Here is a 17,243-nt window from a genome sequence, read left to right as displayed (position 1 = left end):
CCTGACTTGTGCCTTGTAGATGGTGGACAGGCTTTGGGGAGTCAAGAACAAAAAGTTATACACTTCAGAATTCTGGCACTCTCTCTTCTATCTCATTTTTGAAATCTGGAGAGCAGAACTAGGCACCATACTGCAGCTGAGTTCTGATTAAAGTCCAATTCTTCGAGAATATCTTATAGTTCTGGCCCCTTATTTTTTAAAGATTTGTGAGTGCATACCCTGAGATCCTGCTGTTTGTCTTATCACATTTAATCTTATCTTCTAAACAATATGTGCCCTCCTTTTTGCTGCCAGCAATACAGGTGACCTCAATAGACAATAGACAATAGACAATAGACAATAGATGCAGGAGTAGGCCATTCTGCCCTTCGAGCCTGCACCGCCATTCAATATGATCATGGCTGATCATTCCTAATCAGTATCCTGTTCCAGCCTTATCTCCATACCCCTTGACTCCACTATCTTTAAGAGCTCTATCCAATTCTTTCTTAAAAGAATCCAGAGACTGGGCCTCCACTGCCCTCTGGGGCAGAGCATTCCACACAGCCACCACTCTCTGGGTGAAGTAGTTTCTCCTCATCTCTGTCCTAAATGGTCTACCCCGTATTTTTAAGTTGTGTCCTCTGGTTCGGCACTCCCCCATCAACGGAAATATGTTCCCTCCTGCCAGAGTGTCCAGTCCTTTCATAAGCCTATACGTTTCAATCAGATCCCCTCTCAGTCTTCTAAACTCAAGGGTATACAAGCCCAGTCGCTTCAGTCTTTCCGTGTAAGGCAATCCTGCCATTCCAGGAATTGACCTCGTGAACCTACGCTGCACTCCCTCAATAGCCAGAATGTCTTTCCTCAAATTTGGAGACCAGAACTGTACACAGTACTCCAGGTGTGGTCTCACCAGGGCCCTGTACAGCTGCAGAAGCACCTCTTTGCTTCTATACTCAATCCCTCTTGTTATGAAGGCCAGCATGCTATTAGCCTTCTTCACGACCTGCTGTACCTGCATGCTTGCCTTCATTGACTGGTGGACAAGAACACCCAGATCTCTCTGAACAGCCCCTTTACCTAATTTGATACCATTGAGGTAGTAACCTCCTGTCAATACTGAAAGTCGTTTGTGTTTACATACCATTCTGTCATCATAAAATGTCTTTGTCATTGTGTTATTGATAAGGTTTCATTAGAATGTGAATGACAAGAAAAATCTGACTGAATCTATGTCTATATCGAAGTTCAATAACATAACTACTTACAAGGAAATCAGCATCCTCTGCTCGTAAGTGGTTTGCAATGTAATGAATACTTTCCACTGCCAATTTCAGAGCTGGGGTTAATGTTGCTATCTTCTGCTCTCTGCGCTTGGCTACTTTTGACTCTCGCTTTGTGCCCGAGGCGGTTCTCTTCACCTTGTTCCCAAGTTTGCCTTTACACAAAGATGGAGCTGATTGAGGTGTATTTCCATTCTCATGGCATTGCTGAGTCTCTCTGGGTTGCCCATTCGAGTAGGATAGATCCTCATGTAGATGGCTGTACTGGATCCTGCGGGACCTACAGTGGATATTAGTCTCTAGCGAATCATCCTGCCTGCAAATGTATTGAGGACTCAATGACCTCCCCTTGGGCTGTTCTTTGATACGGTGATGAGGGAGATTGGTGGGTGAAGAACATGGATAGTGAGGTTGGGACTGGTCCTCCGGGCAGGATTGTGATGGGCACTGTGTTTTGGGCGTGCCCTGATCTTCCTGAAGATAACACGAAGTCGTCAATGATGGGTTAGTACCCGATTGTTGGTCTGATCCTCGGGCCAAGATTTGGTTTTGCTCTTCCTCACCTTTGGGAGGGTACATTGGAGAGCTCGAGGCTTCGTGTATCGGTATGATCAGTTCATTACAGTTTGTGATCACAGCCATTGGCCGCTGCATGAAGAGAACGCGAGGAAGAAAATCCAGAAAGAACCTTCGGACCCAACCTGGCATGGTGTGTGTGTGGGGGGAGCGATGGTGAACATTTAACACAAACACCGTGATAATAATGGATAGTGTGACAAATATCATTGTGAAGAGAAGGTATTCCCCAATCAGAGGGATGACGAGGGATGTGGACGGAATAATCTCTGTTATAAGGAGTAGGAAGACAGTCAGAGAAAGTAACACAGAGATACAAAGTGTGATCTTTTCCCCACAATCTGAGGGGAGGTAAAAGACCAACACTGTTAAACATGATATGAGCAAACAGGGAATGATGAGGTTGATGGTGTAGAACAGAGGGAGGCGCCTGATCAGGAAGGAGTAGGTAATATCGGAGTAGACTTCGCGACAACATTCGTACTTTTTGATGTTGTAATTCCCAACTGCACTGATAATGACCCATTCCCCACTTTCCCAGTAGTCCTGCTGGTCTACATGCCTGGCCATGCTGACCAGGTCTATCTTGGCTTTGTCAAATGTCCATGATCCAAATTTCATGGTACAGTTCTGCTGGTCAAACGGGAAGAAGGTCACGTCAATACTGCAGGAGCTCTTGTAGATAGCAGGAGGAGTCCACTTGATCCTGCCGCTGTGGAACAGGTGGGCCTTGGTCAAGTGGGTGATGGCAAAGTCTCCGTCAGCACTGCAAGTAAAGAAAGACAGGACTGAGATTTGTCTTAATTTTTCTTTACATATGATTTCTGTTATTAATATATGTGTCAGAGTATAGCAACTTAAACACTTTTCACTGTAGTTTTTATAAAAAAATACAAGTGACAATAAATTACTATTCAATTCTATTCTCGTACCTTTCTTGGTCACAAAACAATCTGAGCTATTTCTGAAAGCAAAAGGCAGAATGTTTTAAGATAAATACCAGGGGAGATAGAAGAAAATCCATACAGCATGGAAGCAGGCCATTCAGCCCATCGTATTCACACCGACACTCCAAAGCATCCTACCTAGACCCATCCCATTCCTGAAACCCTACATTTCCTCTGGCCAATTCACCCTGACCTGCACATTTTTGGACTGGGGCACCCGGAGGAAATCCACGCAGACACGGGGAGAGTGTGCAAACTCCACACAGATAGTTATTCAAGAGTGTAATTGAACCTGGGTTCCTGGCACTATGAGTCAACGGTGCTAACCACTGAGCCATCATGCTGCCTAATGAAAGAACCCAGATTCTGGATTAGTGGTGCTGGAAAAGCACAGCAGTTCAGGCAGCATCCGAGGAGCAGGAAAATTGACGTTTCAGGCAATAGTCCTTCATCAGGAATACAGGCAGAGTGCCTGAAGGGTGGAGAGATAAATGAGAGGATGGTGGGGGTGGGGAGAAAGTAGCATAGAGTTTTCAGGAACCCAGTCATGGAGTTACATAAATCACATAAAACATGGCCTATTTGGTCCAACCAAGTTGGTGTTTTCCTCCATTCAAGCAATACCTGTTTCCTAATCCCACGTACTCACTCAACTCCTATGTTCCTCTCTTTAGGAACATAGTAACATTAGCACCAGGAAGAGTCCACTCAGCCTGTCCTGCTAGTCAATTAGCTAATGGCTGCTATGCACCTGAACCCTAGTTACCCCACCTACACTGCATGTCACCCAATGCCTTTAACAGGCAAAACCATGTACCACTGTGGTTTAAAACAGTGGGTGGAAGGAGAACATTGAGGTTTTCCATTGTCCTTTGTATAAAAGAGTGCTTCCTGATTTCACCCCAGGATTGTGTCCTCTGGCTTCATAAATCTAGGGCATCATGGACTCTAATCTCTCCTCAGTGAAATCGTTTCTTCACATCAATTCTATTAAATCCTTTCAACATCTTAAAACTTTTTATTAGATTATGACTCAATCTCCTGTAGTCAAGGGAGTACAAAATAGTTCGATGCAACCTGTTCTCCCTAACTAACTTCACCGGCTGAAGGAGCAGTGCTCTGAAAGCTTGTGATTTCAAATCAACCTTTTGGACTATCACCTGGTGTCGTGTGACTTCTGACCTTGTCCACCCCAGTCTAACATTGGCACCTCCATCACCTAACTGTCTAGACCTTGTTATTCTTCTGGATTGAATGATAAGATTTTCTGTCTCTGTTACATTTTTGCTTTTTGCCTTTCTTTATATAAATCAGGAATTACAATAACAAATATGCATCACAGAAGGAGTCTCTTCAGCCCATTGTGTCCATACTAGCTCCTTGAAAGAGTAATATAATCAGTCTCATTCCCCTGTCATTTCCATGACACTATCAGCGTTACTGTTTTAACTTGTTTATCAAATTTCATTTCTGCAAGTTACTAGTGAAAAGGTTCCTATGTCCTCACCCTCACGGCTCACTGAGTGAAAGGCTGAACTGCTACAGATGATAGTTCAGTCGAATTATTCCCGAAATGTTTGTGTCACTTTCTGAGAGCTCAAATTCTCGGGAGCTAATGTTGGGAAAGGTTTTGTTGCCATTTAGGAAATCCTCAAGTCATTCAGGTTGTCATGGTGATTTACTCCTAAGAATTAAATGTCGATCCATGAGTTGGTCTTTACACGCCCTCACTGGGTGTGCTGTACAGGGTAGAATGGATGGAAATGGAATTGGGGGATGCGCAGGTATGATTGATATTTAACCCAATAATTAGGATCAATACAATTTGTTAAAAGCTCAATTCACCCCAAGACTACTCTATAGTACAGCGTGTGGGCTGCTGGGTGGGAGAGAGCAGCCCAGTTTTAAAAAGGTTTTGCAAAAGTTATGAATGAAGGTGAGGTTACTACCTTTGGCAGGTCTCTACACATCAGGGGCTTCCTCACCCTGACATTAACAATTCCCATTGGATCCTGCCCCTCATCTGCACATTAGTAACCATAACTATTTCCTCTCCACATTGACTTTGAAACCCACCCCCCTTATGCCTGCCTCCCTCCCTGAGGTTACCAAACTCTGCCCACCCAATGGCCCTGACCAACTGGATGCAGAATCCACTGGAGCCTTTGTCCTGGGCCCTGCTGCAGTCCCGGCAACCACCACTACAAAGTGCTACACCCCTAAAAAATAGCCAAGTTCGGTACCCAGGGGAATGGCCTCAACTGGGACCTTGGGTTCATGTCACACTTCAGGTGACCCCACTGCACCCCACACACACACAGACACACACAGACACTCCCACACACACACACTCTCTTACAGACACACACACTCAGGCAGACTCTCATATGCTCACACATACATTCCCACACACAACCTCTCACAGACCTATACCCTTTTACACTCACATACACACACTCTCTCACAGACACTAATTACCTGCCCCCCACCACACACAGACACACACCCACCCACATGCACACATACACATGTAAGTCTGTGGGATGAATTTGTACTTGCAAAATTACATTTTACTTTGCGCAAAAACTGCATTAATCCATGTAAGATTCGGTAAATCCATTTTTCAGATTAGAATCAGTCTGACCATCGTGGTACAGACAACCCTACAGGGAAGCTCACACCTTCAATACATTATCTGGGCCGACATGATACCAATTGTTATAGTTCACTTGAAAATGTAACTTCTAAAAAAAATGTTTTGTGAGTTACATATGAAAGAACTGAAACTAACATGTTCATTCTAAAAGATGAGAGACTTAACAAACAATCCAGGTCTTTTCAATATATAACTTCAGTTACATCACACTGAAAACTTTTCATATAAATTCTGTGTCTTACAGTCTTATTCTCCACAACCACCTGATGAAGGAACAGCACTCCGAAAGCTAGTGCTTCCAAATAAACCTGTTGGACTATAACCTGCTGTTGGGTGATTTTTAACTTTATATGAAGTGCAGGCACTGTTGGGAACTGCCTGCCCTTCCAGCCAATCAGATTGGCTGGCTACTCCAAGGAAGCAGGGTTCCTGGGGAAGCTCTGCATTAATTTAAAAACTGAAAGAATTGAAGATGCTGTAAAGCAGAAACAAACACAGGAATTGCTGGAAAAGCTCAGCAGGTCTGGCAGCATCTGTGAAGAAAAATCAGAGTTAACCTTTCAGATTCAGAGACCCTTCCTCAGAATTGATGATAGCTGGGAAAATGTCAGTTTATCTGCAGAAGATGAGATGGGGGCAGGGGGTGGGGATAGAGTCCTGAGAGAGAGAAGGACAGTTGGACAAACAAAGGAGTTGGTTTATCTCTCCAACTGTTTGTCTCTCTCTTTGGGCTCTATCCCTATCTATTGTTTAATCCTCATCCCTTGCCCCCACATGATCTTCTGCAGATAAACTGACATTTTCCTAACTGTCACCAGTCTGAGGAACAGTCTCTGGACCTGATATGTTAACTCTGATTTCTCTTCACAGATGCTGTCAGACCTGCTAAACTTTTCCAGCAGCTTCTGGTTTTGTTTCTGCATTAATTTAGTCACCTGTAGCACATTATGTCTGGCACAGGGGATTAATTCCAATCCACCACTTTTCAAATATCACCTTTGGAAAAATTATTGCACCTAATCCAGAGCTTCAATCTATACTATACATAAATATATATGGTACTCCAAGTGTGGTCTAAATTCAGATTTGATATAATTTGCCTTTCAATTCTAATGTTTACATATGAACTCCAGCTCTCCCTCAGCTTTATTGTGTCTTTAATTTTAGGGATTCTTGTATCCCAATAATTGACAGCAAACAAGGTCAATACATTCATTTGGTGTGACCCACTTGTTGTAGAGGACAATATCAGGTCTCCAGAGAAACTCCGAGGGGACTCTAATTGAGGTGACATTCCTATATTCCAAGGGATTCCAACGGAGTTTAAAATCATGCCATTCCTGAAAATCAAGAGAAAAGGTAAGATGTTGGACAAATCAAACATGGAGACTTTTCATAGAAACCAGTGAAACAAAACAATCAAAGTTGATTTTTGACCAAAACTTACCTGTTTGATCCAGACATTCGTGGTCATCATTTGATTCTTTTCATCCTGTGCAGGAAGCAAAAAGCATTACATTTTTATAAATTAACTGATTAATTTGCACAACGACTTATATTGATGCAGGAACATAACGAAACATCCAGGGGGGCTCTGACATTCAGTCATGGTGTTAGGTCAGGTGACCAAAAGCCTAGTTAGGATTGCCATAGTGGATGGAAGGGGGTTACAGAGGTGGAGAGTGGAGGATATTCCAGAGTTTAGGACCTAGACAAATGTAAGCACAGCTACCAACGGTGGAGCAATTATTATAACTGGGAATATACAAGAGAGCAGAATTAGAGGAGTGTGGATCTCGGAGAGGATCGTGGGCTGGGGAAATCAGTGAGAGATCATGGTGAGATTTCAGAGCAAGCTTGTGTCTTCTGCAAAGCATGGAAAGAACCTGGAAACAAGGGAAATGGAGAACAGAAGGTCATGGGAAGCAAAGGGGTCCCTTCATCTAATCCTGCGGCCTGGTGGAGTTGAATCATATTTCACCAGTACTTATTCCTCCATCCATTACACCCATATTTGTTTATTTGTTTGTCTGTAAGTGTGTGTATGTGAATGTATGTTAGAGCACGTATGTCAGTATGTGTGAATATAAGTCTGTATATCTATGTGTGTCTGTGTGTGGATGTCTGTGCATGCGTTTCTGTGCATGTTTTTGTGTGCATGTGTTTGTGTCTGTGTATGTGCATATGCGTGTGTGTATATGCATGAGAGTATGTGTGTGTGTGTGTTTGAGAGAGTATGAAAGAGTGTGTGCGTGTATGTGTATGCGAGAGCATGTGTGTGTGTGTATGTGTATTTGTGAATGTGTTTGTGTACATGTATATGTGTATATGTTTCTGTATGTATGAGTATTGTGTGTGTGTGCGAGTGTGTTTGTGTATGTGTAAACATGTGCGTGTATATGTGCATATGTTTCTGTGTGTATGAGTATTGCATGTGTGCGTCAGAGTTTCGGCTGTAGAGTTATCTATTGACGATTCATATTTTGTTTTTCGGATTTCTTTGTAATAAAAAGTAGTTCTTGTTAAGTCCAGAAACCTTGTAGAGGTTCTTTAAAGAAACTCTCCAAAACAGTCACTAAGAAAATTCCTTGAACCTTCCATCATGGAAACCTGAAATCTATCGAGATATTTTCTGTTCTTCACATCATTCCTGGGTCACAATATTGTAATCAGTATTGGCACCAAATCATAGAACTCAAAGAGCAGAGTCCGATACACTGCAGCATTCAACACCAAACAAAAGAATATTAAAGCAGGTTAACAAAGAATTACTAGACAAAAACCGAAAGAACTACAGATACTGGAAATCTGAAACAAAAACTGAAATTTCTGGAAAAGCTCAACAGGTCTAACAGTGTCTGTGCAGAGAAATCAGAGTTCATGATTCGGGTCCAATGACTTTTCTAGCTGGGAAATCCTTGGTTGTGGAAGAAGGTGGACACTTTGGAAGGTCCTTTGTTGAAGTTAGACCATAAGACCATAAGACATAGGAGTGGAAGTAAGGCCATTCGGCCCATCGAGTCCACTCCGCCATTCAATCATGGCTGATGCGCATTTCAGCTCCACTTGCCAGCGTTCTCCCCGTAGCCCTTAATTCCTCTAGACAACAAGAACCTATCAATCTCGGCCTTGAAGACATTTAGCGTCCCGGCTTCCACTGCACTCCGTGGCAATGAATTCCACAGGCCCACCACTCTCTGGCTGAAGAAATGTCTCCGCATTTCCGTTCTGAAATGACCCCCTCTAATTCTAAGGCTGTGTCCACGGGTCCTAGTCTCCTCGCCTAACAGAAACAATTTTCTAGCATCCACCTTTTCAAAGCCATGTATTATTTTATACGTCTCTATTAGATCTCCCCTTAATCTTCTAAACTCCAACGAATACAATCCCAGTATCCTCAGCCATTCCTCATATGCTAGACCTGTCATTCCAGGGATCATCCGTGTGAATCTCCGCTGGACACGTTCCAGTGCCAGTATGTCCTTCCTGAGGTGTGGGGACCAAAACTGGACACAGTACTCCAAATGGGGCCTAACCAGAGCTTTATAAAGTCTTAGTAGTACATCTCTGCTTTTATATTCCAACCCTCTTGAGATAAGAGACAACATTGCATTCGCTTTCTTAATCACAGACTCAACCTGCATGTTTACCTTTAGAGAATCCTCGACTAGCACTCCCAGATCCCTTTGTGCTTTGGCTTTATTAAGTTTCTCACCATTTAGAAAGTAGTCCATTCCTATATTCTTTTTGCCAAAGTGCAAGACCTCGCACTTGCTCACGTTAAATTCCATCAGCCATTTCCTGGACCACTCTCCCAACCTGTCTAGATCCTTCTGTAGCCTCCCCACTTCCTCAGTACTACCTGCCTGTCTACCTAACTTTGTATCATCGGCAAACTTCGCTAGAATGCCCCCGGTTCCCTCATCCAAATCATTAATATATAATGCGAACAGCTGTGGCCCCAGCACCGAACCCTGCGGGACACCGCTCGTCACTGGCTGCCATTCTGAAAAAGAACCTTTTATCCCAACTCTCTGCCTTCTGTTAGATAGCCAATCCTCAATCCATCCCAGCAGCTCACCTCGAACACCATGGGCCCTCACCTTGCTCAGCAGTCTCCCGTGTGGCATCTTATCAAAGGCCTTTTGAAAGTCCAGATAGACCACATCCACTGGGTTCCCCTGGTCTAACCTACTTGTTACCTCTTCAAAAAATTCCAACAGGTTTGTCAGGCATGACCTCCCTTTACTAAATCCATGTTGACTTGTTCTAATCAGACTCTGCTCTTCCAAGAATTTAGAAACCTCATCCTTAATGATGGATTCTAGAATTTTACCAACAACCGAGGTTAAGCTGATTGGCCTATAATTTTCCATCTTTTGCCTTGATCCTTTCTTGAACAAGGGGGTTACTACAGCCATCTTCCAATCATCCGGGACCTTTCCTGACTCCAGTGACTCTTGAAAGATCTCAACCAATGCCTCTGCTATTTCCTCAGCAACCTCTCTCAGAACTCTAGGGTGTATCCCATCGGGGCCAGGAGATTTATCAATTTTAAGACTTTTTAACTTTTCTAGCACTATCTCTTTCGTAATGGCAACCATACTCAACTCAGCCCCGTGACACCCTTTAATTTTTGGGATATTACTCATGTCTTCCACTGTGAAAACTGACGCAAAGTACTTGTTAAGTTCTCCTGCTATTTCCTTATCTCCCATCACTAGGCTCCCTGCATCAGTTTGAAGTGGCCCAATGTCTACTTTTGCCTGTCGTTTGTTTCTTATGTACTGAAAGAAACTTTTACTATTATTTCTAATATTACTGGCTAGCCTACCTTCATATTTGATCCTCTCATTTCTTATTACACTCTTTGTTATCCTCTGTTTGCTTTTGTATCCTTCCCAATCTTCTGATTTCCCACTGTTCTTAGCCACTTTATAGGATCTCTCTTTTTCTTTAATACATTTCCTGACTTCCTTTGTCAGCCAAGGTTGTCTAATCCCTCCCCGGTTAATCTTTCTTTTCTTGGGAATGAACCTCTGTACAGTGTCCTCAATTATACCTACAAACTCCTGCCATTTTTGCTCTAGTGTCTTCCCGGTTAGCCTCTGCTTCCAGTCTATTTTAGTCAGTTCCTCTCTCATGCCCTCATAATTACCTTTATTCAACTGTAACACCATTACATCAGATTTCGCCTTCTCCCTTTCAAACTCCAGACTGAACTCTACCATATTATGGTCGCTACTTCCTAAGGGTTCCCTTACTTTAAGATCTTTTATAGAGTCTGGTTCATTGCAAAGCACTAGGTCCAGAATAGCCTGCTCTCTTGTGGGCTCCATGACAAGCTGTTCCAAAAAGCCATCCTGTAAGCATTCCATGAATTCCCTTTCTTTAGATCCACTAGCAACATTATTTACCCAGTCCACCTGCATATTGGCATCATCAGACCCTTTTGAAGAAGGGTGATGCAACCAGAAACATTAACCCTGATTTCACTTCATGAATGCTGCCAAACCTGCTGAGATTTTCCAGCAATTTCTGTTTCTGTAACAACAAAACGTAATACAGTGAGTGAGAAACTCCAACCTTGACTTTCAGGGTAATGATCGAATTAAAAATTCAACCCTGAATAACATAGACACAGCAGGTAATTCTGGTTCCACTTGGGAGTCAGTGAGTCAAAAGCTAAGAGTCTATACTTTATTTATCCTCAAGAAAAATAGTTTTGGATCAAAAATACTAGAAAGTGTTCAATATTTATGTACCTGGACTGTTTCCAGTTGCCGGTTCTGAGTGGGGTAGTTTGAATGATATTTCTTGATATTGACTTTGTTACACGTTACTTTGGTAATTGTTTCACATGTACCTTAACTTAACTGTTCCCTCCTTCCGTGTATTTTAACACAATATCTCTCCGTATGTAACAATATAACATTGCTTAATATCGTGGGTAAAGTATTAGAGGTTAGTTAACAAAGTTGAATCTGTGAGACCACTATTGCTGGACACTCTAATATCTTGCACGTACCACATCCACAAGTTGTGCAATCGACAAGCCAAAATGGACAAGCACAGTGTCAGAGGAGTTGATCACGGGTCGGGACAGTTTGTTGTAGCCAGTGAAGAGAGTTTTCAGCAGCCGTTCCTCAGCCTGAACCTGAGATTCCAACTTACAACAAGCTGGGGGAAGAAAAAAAACACCAGAAAAGTTCAGTTGTTACAGAGGTCAGTGACACCACCTCAGCTCTGCACAGAGAATAAGGCAGAACTAGCAGGAGGGGAAGCTGGGTCAATGGATAATTTTAAAGCTGAACTGAATAAATTCTTGATGGAAGAGGGAGTCAAAGGGTAGAGGAGAAAGTGAAGATCATGAGCAGATCAGTCATGATCTTACTGAATGCTGTAGCAGGCTCAAGGGGCTGAATGGCCTCCTCTTGTTGCTAATTCATCCATTCATATGCATGTATTTTAGCTGCTGTGTCCTGGTAGATGATTCAGAAAGCTTGTGTGGGACTAAAGTTAGAAACTGTCCCAGGGACAGATTATGAATGGACATTCTTAAATCCCTTTCTGTCCTGCCCCTTCCTATCCTTGGGATATCCTTCAACCCTACAGAATAATAATAATAATAATACAGACCTGCCTGATGTGTCACAGACTCCCCCCCCCCCCCCCCCCCGCCTCCAAACCCTGGAACTGTTTCCATCAAAAGCTTCTATCTTCCAGGCTGTTAGTTTATTTAGCTCGAGGCTCATTTTCCTCACAACACTTCTCTATAGGACCACGGAAGTTTAATTATTCTCCATTTTACAAGTAGTTGGTCTCTTGGTGGTTAAAACAGATTTACGCTGAGCTGTGGTTCCCTCGCTGGGATTACACTGAATGGCTGCAGGCTTCTGAACCAGCTGATCTTCAATTTAAAACAAACCACATTCTCCCAACTTAAAATACACAGCAGCAACAAAAGACTTTAACGTAAAGTCTTGATGTCACAAGGAATTAGGGGCTACGCGGAGAATGCAGGACAGGGGAGTTGAAATGCCCATCAGCCATGATTGAACAGCGGACTGGAATTGATGGGCTGAACGGCCTTACTTCCACCCCTATGTCTTATGGTAAAGGGGATGTGATGGTCTCGTGGTGTTATTGCAGGCCTGTTAACCCAGAGACAGAGGTTCAAAGTTTGGGAGAAGATTTGTAGCTCGGGTGCTTGTTGTTGTGGTTCTGTTCGCCGAGCTGGGAATTTGTCTTGCAAACGTTTTGTCCCCTGTCTAGGTGACATCCTCAGTGCTGGGAGCCTCCTATGAAGCGCTTCACAGGAGGGTCCCAAGCACTGAGGATGTCACCTAGACAGGGGACGAAACGTTTGCAAGACAAATTCCCAGCTCAGCGAACAGAACCACAACACTAAAGTTCAAATCCCAATGATATCAGATAGTGGAATTTGAATCTGGAGAGTGTCAGGGGGATACCCCATCTGGTTCATTGATGTCCTTCACTAAGTGCCATCCTTACCTAGTCTGGCCTACATTTGACTCCAGACCCACAGCTGCCCTCTCGACAATGAGGTAATAGAGTCAAGATTAGAGTCGTGCTGGAAAAGCACAGCGGGTCAGGCAGCATCCGAGGAGCAGGAAAATCGAAGTTTCAGGCAAAAGCTCTTCATCAGGAATGAGGCGAGGAGCCTCTGGGGTGGAGATAAATGGGCTGCCCACCACCTCCCAGTCAGGGGGATACCCCATCTGGTTCATTGATGTCCTTCACTAAGTGCCATCCTTACCTAGTCTGGCCTACATTTGACTCCAGACCCACAGCTGCCCCCTCGACAATGAGGTAATAGAATCAAGATTAGAGTGGTGCTGGAAAAGCACAGCGGGTCAGGCAGCATCCGAGGAACAGGAAAATCGACGTTTCGGGCAAAAGCCCTTCATCAGGAATGAGGCTGGGAGGTGGTGGGCAGCCCATTTATCTCCACCCCAGAGGCTCCTCGCCTCATTCCTGATGAAGGGCTTTTGCCCGAAACGTTGATTTTCCTGCTCCTCGGATGCTGCCTGACCCGCTGTGCTTTTCCAGCACCACTCTAATCTTGATTCTGATCTCCAGTATCTGCAGTACCCACTTTTGCGTAATGATGTAATAGATGCAAGCCCAGCCAGTGACCCTCTTCATCCCATGAATGAATAAATTGTTTATTCTAAAAAAAGGCATTAATCTCAACGCTGGAGCTTCCTCCCTCTGGCCTTTGATGAGAAATGAGCACTCATTTAAAATGATGCTCTGAGGTCGTTTATCTGAGAGGGCAAGTGAGTAGCCAAAAGGTAATATTGTACAAGGGGCTCTGATTTAAGACCACCTACACTTACAAACATGATCCTACACAGGGGGTAGGAACACATTTCGGCAGATGCTGGAATCTGCTGGAGATCACAGCGGGTCAGACAGCATCCATGGAGAGCGAGCGAACTAATGTTTTGAATCTAGATTGACTTCATCAGAGCTGACGTGGTGTGGACAGGACAGCAGTTATACTATAGTTCGGCAGGGGGCTGGGAGGATAATGGGTGCTGGTGGAGAAAAGATGTTCGTTTACATTAAGCGATGGGAATGTGAGAATAGCAGAGCAATGGTGGGTACCGACCAGACTGGACAGGACAGTAAATGGGATGGGGGAGCAAGCTGACAGAAATCATTCCCAATTTGTTGAACTCAATATTAAATCCAAAAGGTTGTAAAGTGCCTGGTCTGAAGAGGAGGTATTGTTCCAGCCAGTTTGGGATGTGAGAATAGTTTGAGCGACCCAAGATTCCAACATTTCCTGCTTGCAAGTAGTTCCTTTCTATTGTCTTGCATCGTGTTCTAACTTGTGGACAAATCAACTTGTGACCGGTTCACAGCCCGGGCACTGTCAGGAGCAGAGCTATCAATCTGATTGATGTGCTCATGTCCTGCCCATTCCACGACCCAGGTTAACTCACTTGGGCCACGGGTTCTATCCCACCTGGGCCACCTTATAAACTTGTAAAAATTCAATCAATGAATCTGGAATTGAAAGCTTGCCCATGAGAAACCATTGAGAGTTGTAAAACCCATCTGGTTCAGGGGGTACAACTGGAGGGTTTGTTGGAGAGCGGGTGGGGTTGTTGGGATAATGATAAGGGTCAGTTCGAGTTCCCCATCACAATGTGAACTGAACCGCATACAGACAGCACATCAGGAGCAGTGGCTGTGGGAAGCATCTCGAGTTCGGGATTCAGAAAGTCCGTTCAGTTTGAGGGATCCGACAGAATTGTAGCTGAGAGATCTGTTTTACTGCTTACTGGGGTCAGTGAGCAGGTAAAACAGTCTGAAGGTAATCCCCGCCACTGGGGGCTGTTTATCACATCAAAGAGCAGAAACTCATTAAAACATAATTTAAAAAAACACCAAGGCAGCAAATTGGGGCTGGTAATATAGTCAGAGTGTGAGAGTGAGGGAGAGAGTAGGCTGGGAGAGAGAGTGTTAGAGAGGGATAGAGAGCGCAGACTGGGAGAGAGTGAGTGTTAGAGAGAGTGTGAGAGAGAGAGCAGACTGGGAGAGAGTGAGTGTTAGAGAGAGAGAGCGCGCAGACTGGGAGAGAGTGAGTGTTAGAGAGAGAGAGAGAGAGAGAGTGTTAGAGAGAGAGAGAGAGCGCAGACTGGGAAAGAGTGAGTGTTAGAGAGAGTGTGAGAGAGAGCGCAGACTGGGAGAGAGTGAGTGTTAGAGAGAGAGAGCGCGCAGACTGGGAGAGAGTGAGTGTTAGAGAGAGAGAGAGAGAGAGTGTTAGAGAGAGAGAGCGCAGACTGGGAAAGAGTGAGTGTTAGAGAGAGTGTGAGAGAGAGCGCAGACTGGGAGAGAGTGAGTGTTAGAGAGTATGAGAGTGAGGGAGCCGCTCTCTCGGGTTCCGGTCTGGGCTGTGGGGTGTGGGGTGTAGGCTGTGGGCTGAGCTGACGGGGAGGATGGCTCCGGGATGTCCCCCCTCCCTGAGTCAGTGAGTGCTTACCTGGGCACAGCAGGAGCAGCAGGACAGAGTCACCCAACAGAAACGGCTTCATACCGGAGGCAGGTCCCTTGCCTACCTCCCCTCAGCGCTGCCTCCTTTCCCCCTCTCCCTGCTCTCTGTCCCCCGGGAATATCCAGCTCATTCCTGGCTAACTCACAGCTGGAAGTGAGCCGCTCCTCCGTCTCTCTCTCTCTCTCTCACCCTCACTGTCCCCGTCTCTCTGCCTGTCGCTCCCCCTCTCTCTCTCTCTCTGTCTATTTCTCCCTGTCCCTCTCCTTCTCCCTCCGTACTCCTCTCTCTCTCTCCTGTCTCTCTTTCTATCCCTGTCTCCCTCTCGTTTTCTCTCTTCCTCTCTCTCTATCTTTCTCTACACTTGTCTGTCTGTTACTCTGTCTCTCCCTCTATCCCTGGCTCCCCCCTTCTGTCTCTCTTACTTTCTCTGCCTCTCTCTCTCCCTCTCTCTCTGTATCTTTCTCTACACTTGTCTTTCCCTTTCTGTCTGTTACTCTGTCTCTCCCTCTATCCCTGGCTCTCTCCTTCTGTCTCTCTTACTTTCTCTGCCTCTCTCTCTCTGTCTTCTCTCGCTGCTCTGAGTTATCCCAGTCTCTGAAAGGGAACGCCTCCTTTCCCATCAGGGTCTGGTCCTCCTCTCTCTGTGATAGCCCCAGTCTCAGTGAGTCATTTCCCGGGAAAAACGTCACCAGTGAGAGGGGAGAAGGAGAGTGGAGGGGAGATGGACGGGGCGAGGGGAGTGAGGGAGGGGAGAGGGAAGGAAGGGGAGAGGGAGGGGGAACAGGGAGAGAATAGGGAAAGGGGGAGGAAGGAGGAGAGAGGGAGGGAAGGAGGAGAGAGGGAGGGAAGGAGGGGTGCGGGGGAGAGCGGGGGTAGTGGAATGAGGGGGGGAAGAGGGAGGGAGGGGAGGTGAGGGAGAGGAGGGGGTAGGGTGGGGGTTTGGGGGGAGGGAGGGCTATCCTGGGGCCAGCAGCACTGAGTCCCACTCCCTCGAAGTCTCTGAGTCCCAGGTTGGGCCTGTGTGACATTAACACAAAGAGCTGAAGCATAGCAAACCATCAGCAGGGGCACCCTCCAAGGAAGGACCTCTCTGTCTCTCGGGGTACCCGGAGCTGCCTGTGCTGAGGGAGGGCTCTTGAAAAGGACATTATCCTCGAGTGGCTAAACAGATTCGCTGTCGAGCTGCACAACTGTGGGTAAACCTTCACATTCCCTCGTCTCCTGCTTCCAAAGATAGCGCAACATTACACAAACTCCAAAACTGGGTAAGTGAAGGGGCACAAACCGAATTACTGTGTCTGATCATGGGCAATGCACCAGGGATCTTAAGGATCTCTGTGACCCCTGTGATCTTAAAGCACTGGTGTGGCAGGAATTGGACGATTTCGATGTGGTGACACTGAGTGAGGTCAGGGTGGCGAGTGGTGAGGAGGGGAGCTTGCAGGTGGATCTGCTGCCTTTCTCCTGATGGCTGGTGCTACTTGCAAATCCACCAGCTCAAATCACCATGAGTGGAAGCAGCAACAGTGTTGTTTTATAAGCAAGACGTATGCCACTGGTTAAACAATGCAACTGTAAGGTCTGATACTTGGCCGTGTTGGAGCTGGAAGGAAAGGAACTGGCAGAATATGGAGCTGAACATGAGCTTGAAGCTGTCCAGGTGAGAATAAACCATCACCTCCCTGCAGTCTCACGGATAGCAGCACCATTCTTCCCAATAATTTACATCAGTTTGTTGGCAAAAGTGTGTGGGTGTAGGCCCTTGCGTG

General features: G+C 45.3%; 1 protein-coding gene across 1 annotated transcript in view; it reads right to left on the bottom strand.

The window, feature by feature from the left end:
* LOC140462816 (neuronal acetylcholine receptor subunit alpha-4-like) overlaps window positions 1-16,069 on the bottom strand; it is a 28,108-nt gene extending 12,039 nt beyond the window's left edge. The window contains exons 1-5 of the mRNA XM_072556150.1: window positions 15,463-16,069; window positions 11,473-11,624; window positions 6,892-6,936; window positions 6,675-6,784; window positions 1,251-2,607 (exon numbers count right to left, since the gene is read on the bottom strand). Coding sequence (XP_072412251.1) covers window positions 1,251-2,607; window positions 6,675-6,784; window positions 6,892-6,936; window positions 11,473-11,624; window positions 15,463-15,514 — 1,716 coding nt within the window. The 5' untranslated portion in view covers window positions 15,515-16,069. The remainder of the gene's footprint in view (window positions 1-1,250; window positions 2,608-6,674; window positions 6,785-6,891; window positions 6,937-11,472; window positions 11,625-15,462) is intronic.
* Between the last annotated feature and the right edge of the window lie 1,174 nt (window positions 16,070-17,243).

Source organism: Chiloscyllium punctatum, chromosome 37 (assembly GCF_047496795.1).
Source record: "Chiloscyllium punctatum isolate Juve2018m chromosome 37, sChiPun1.3, whole genome shotgun sequence".
NCBI classification, from domain to species: domain Eukaryota; kingdom Metazoa; phylum Chordata; class Chondrichthyes; order Orectolobiformes; family Hemiscylliidae; genus Chiloscyllium; species Chiloscyllium punctatum.
This window is presented reverse-complemented; position numbering and strand designations above follow the sequence as displayed.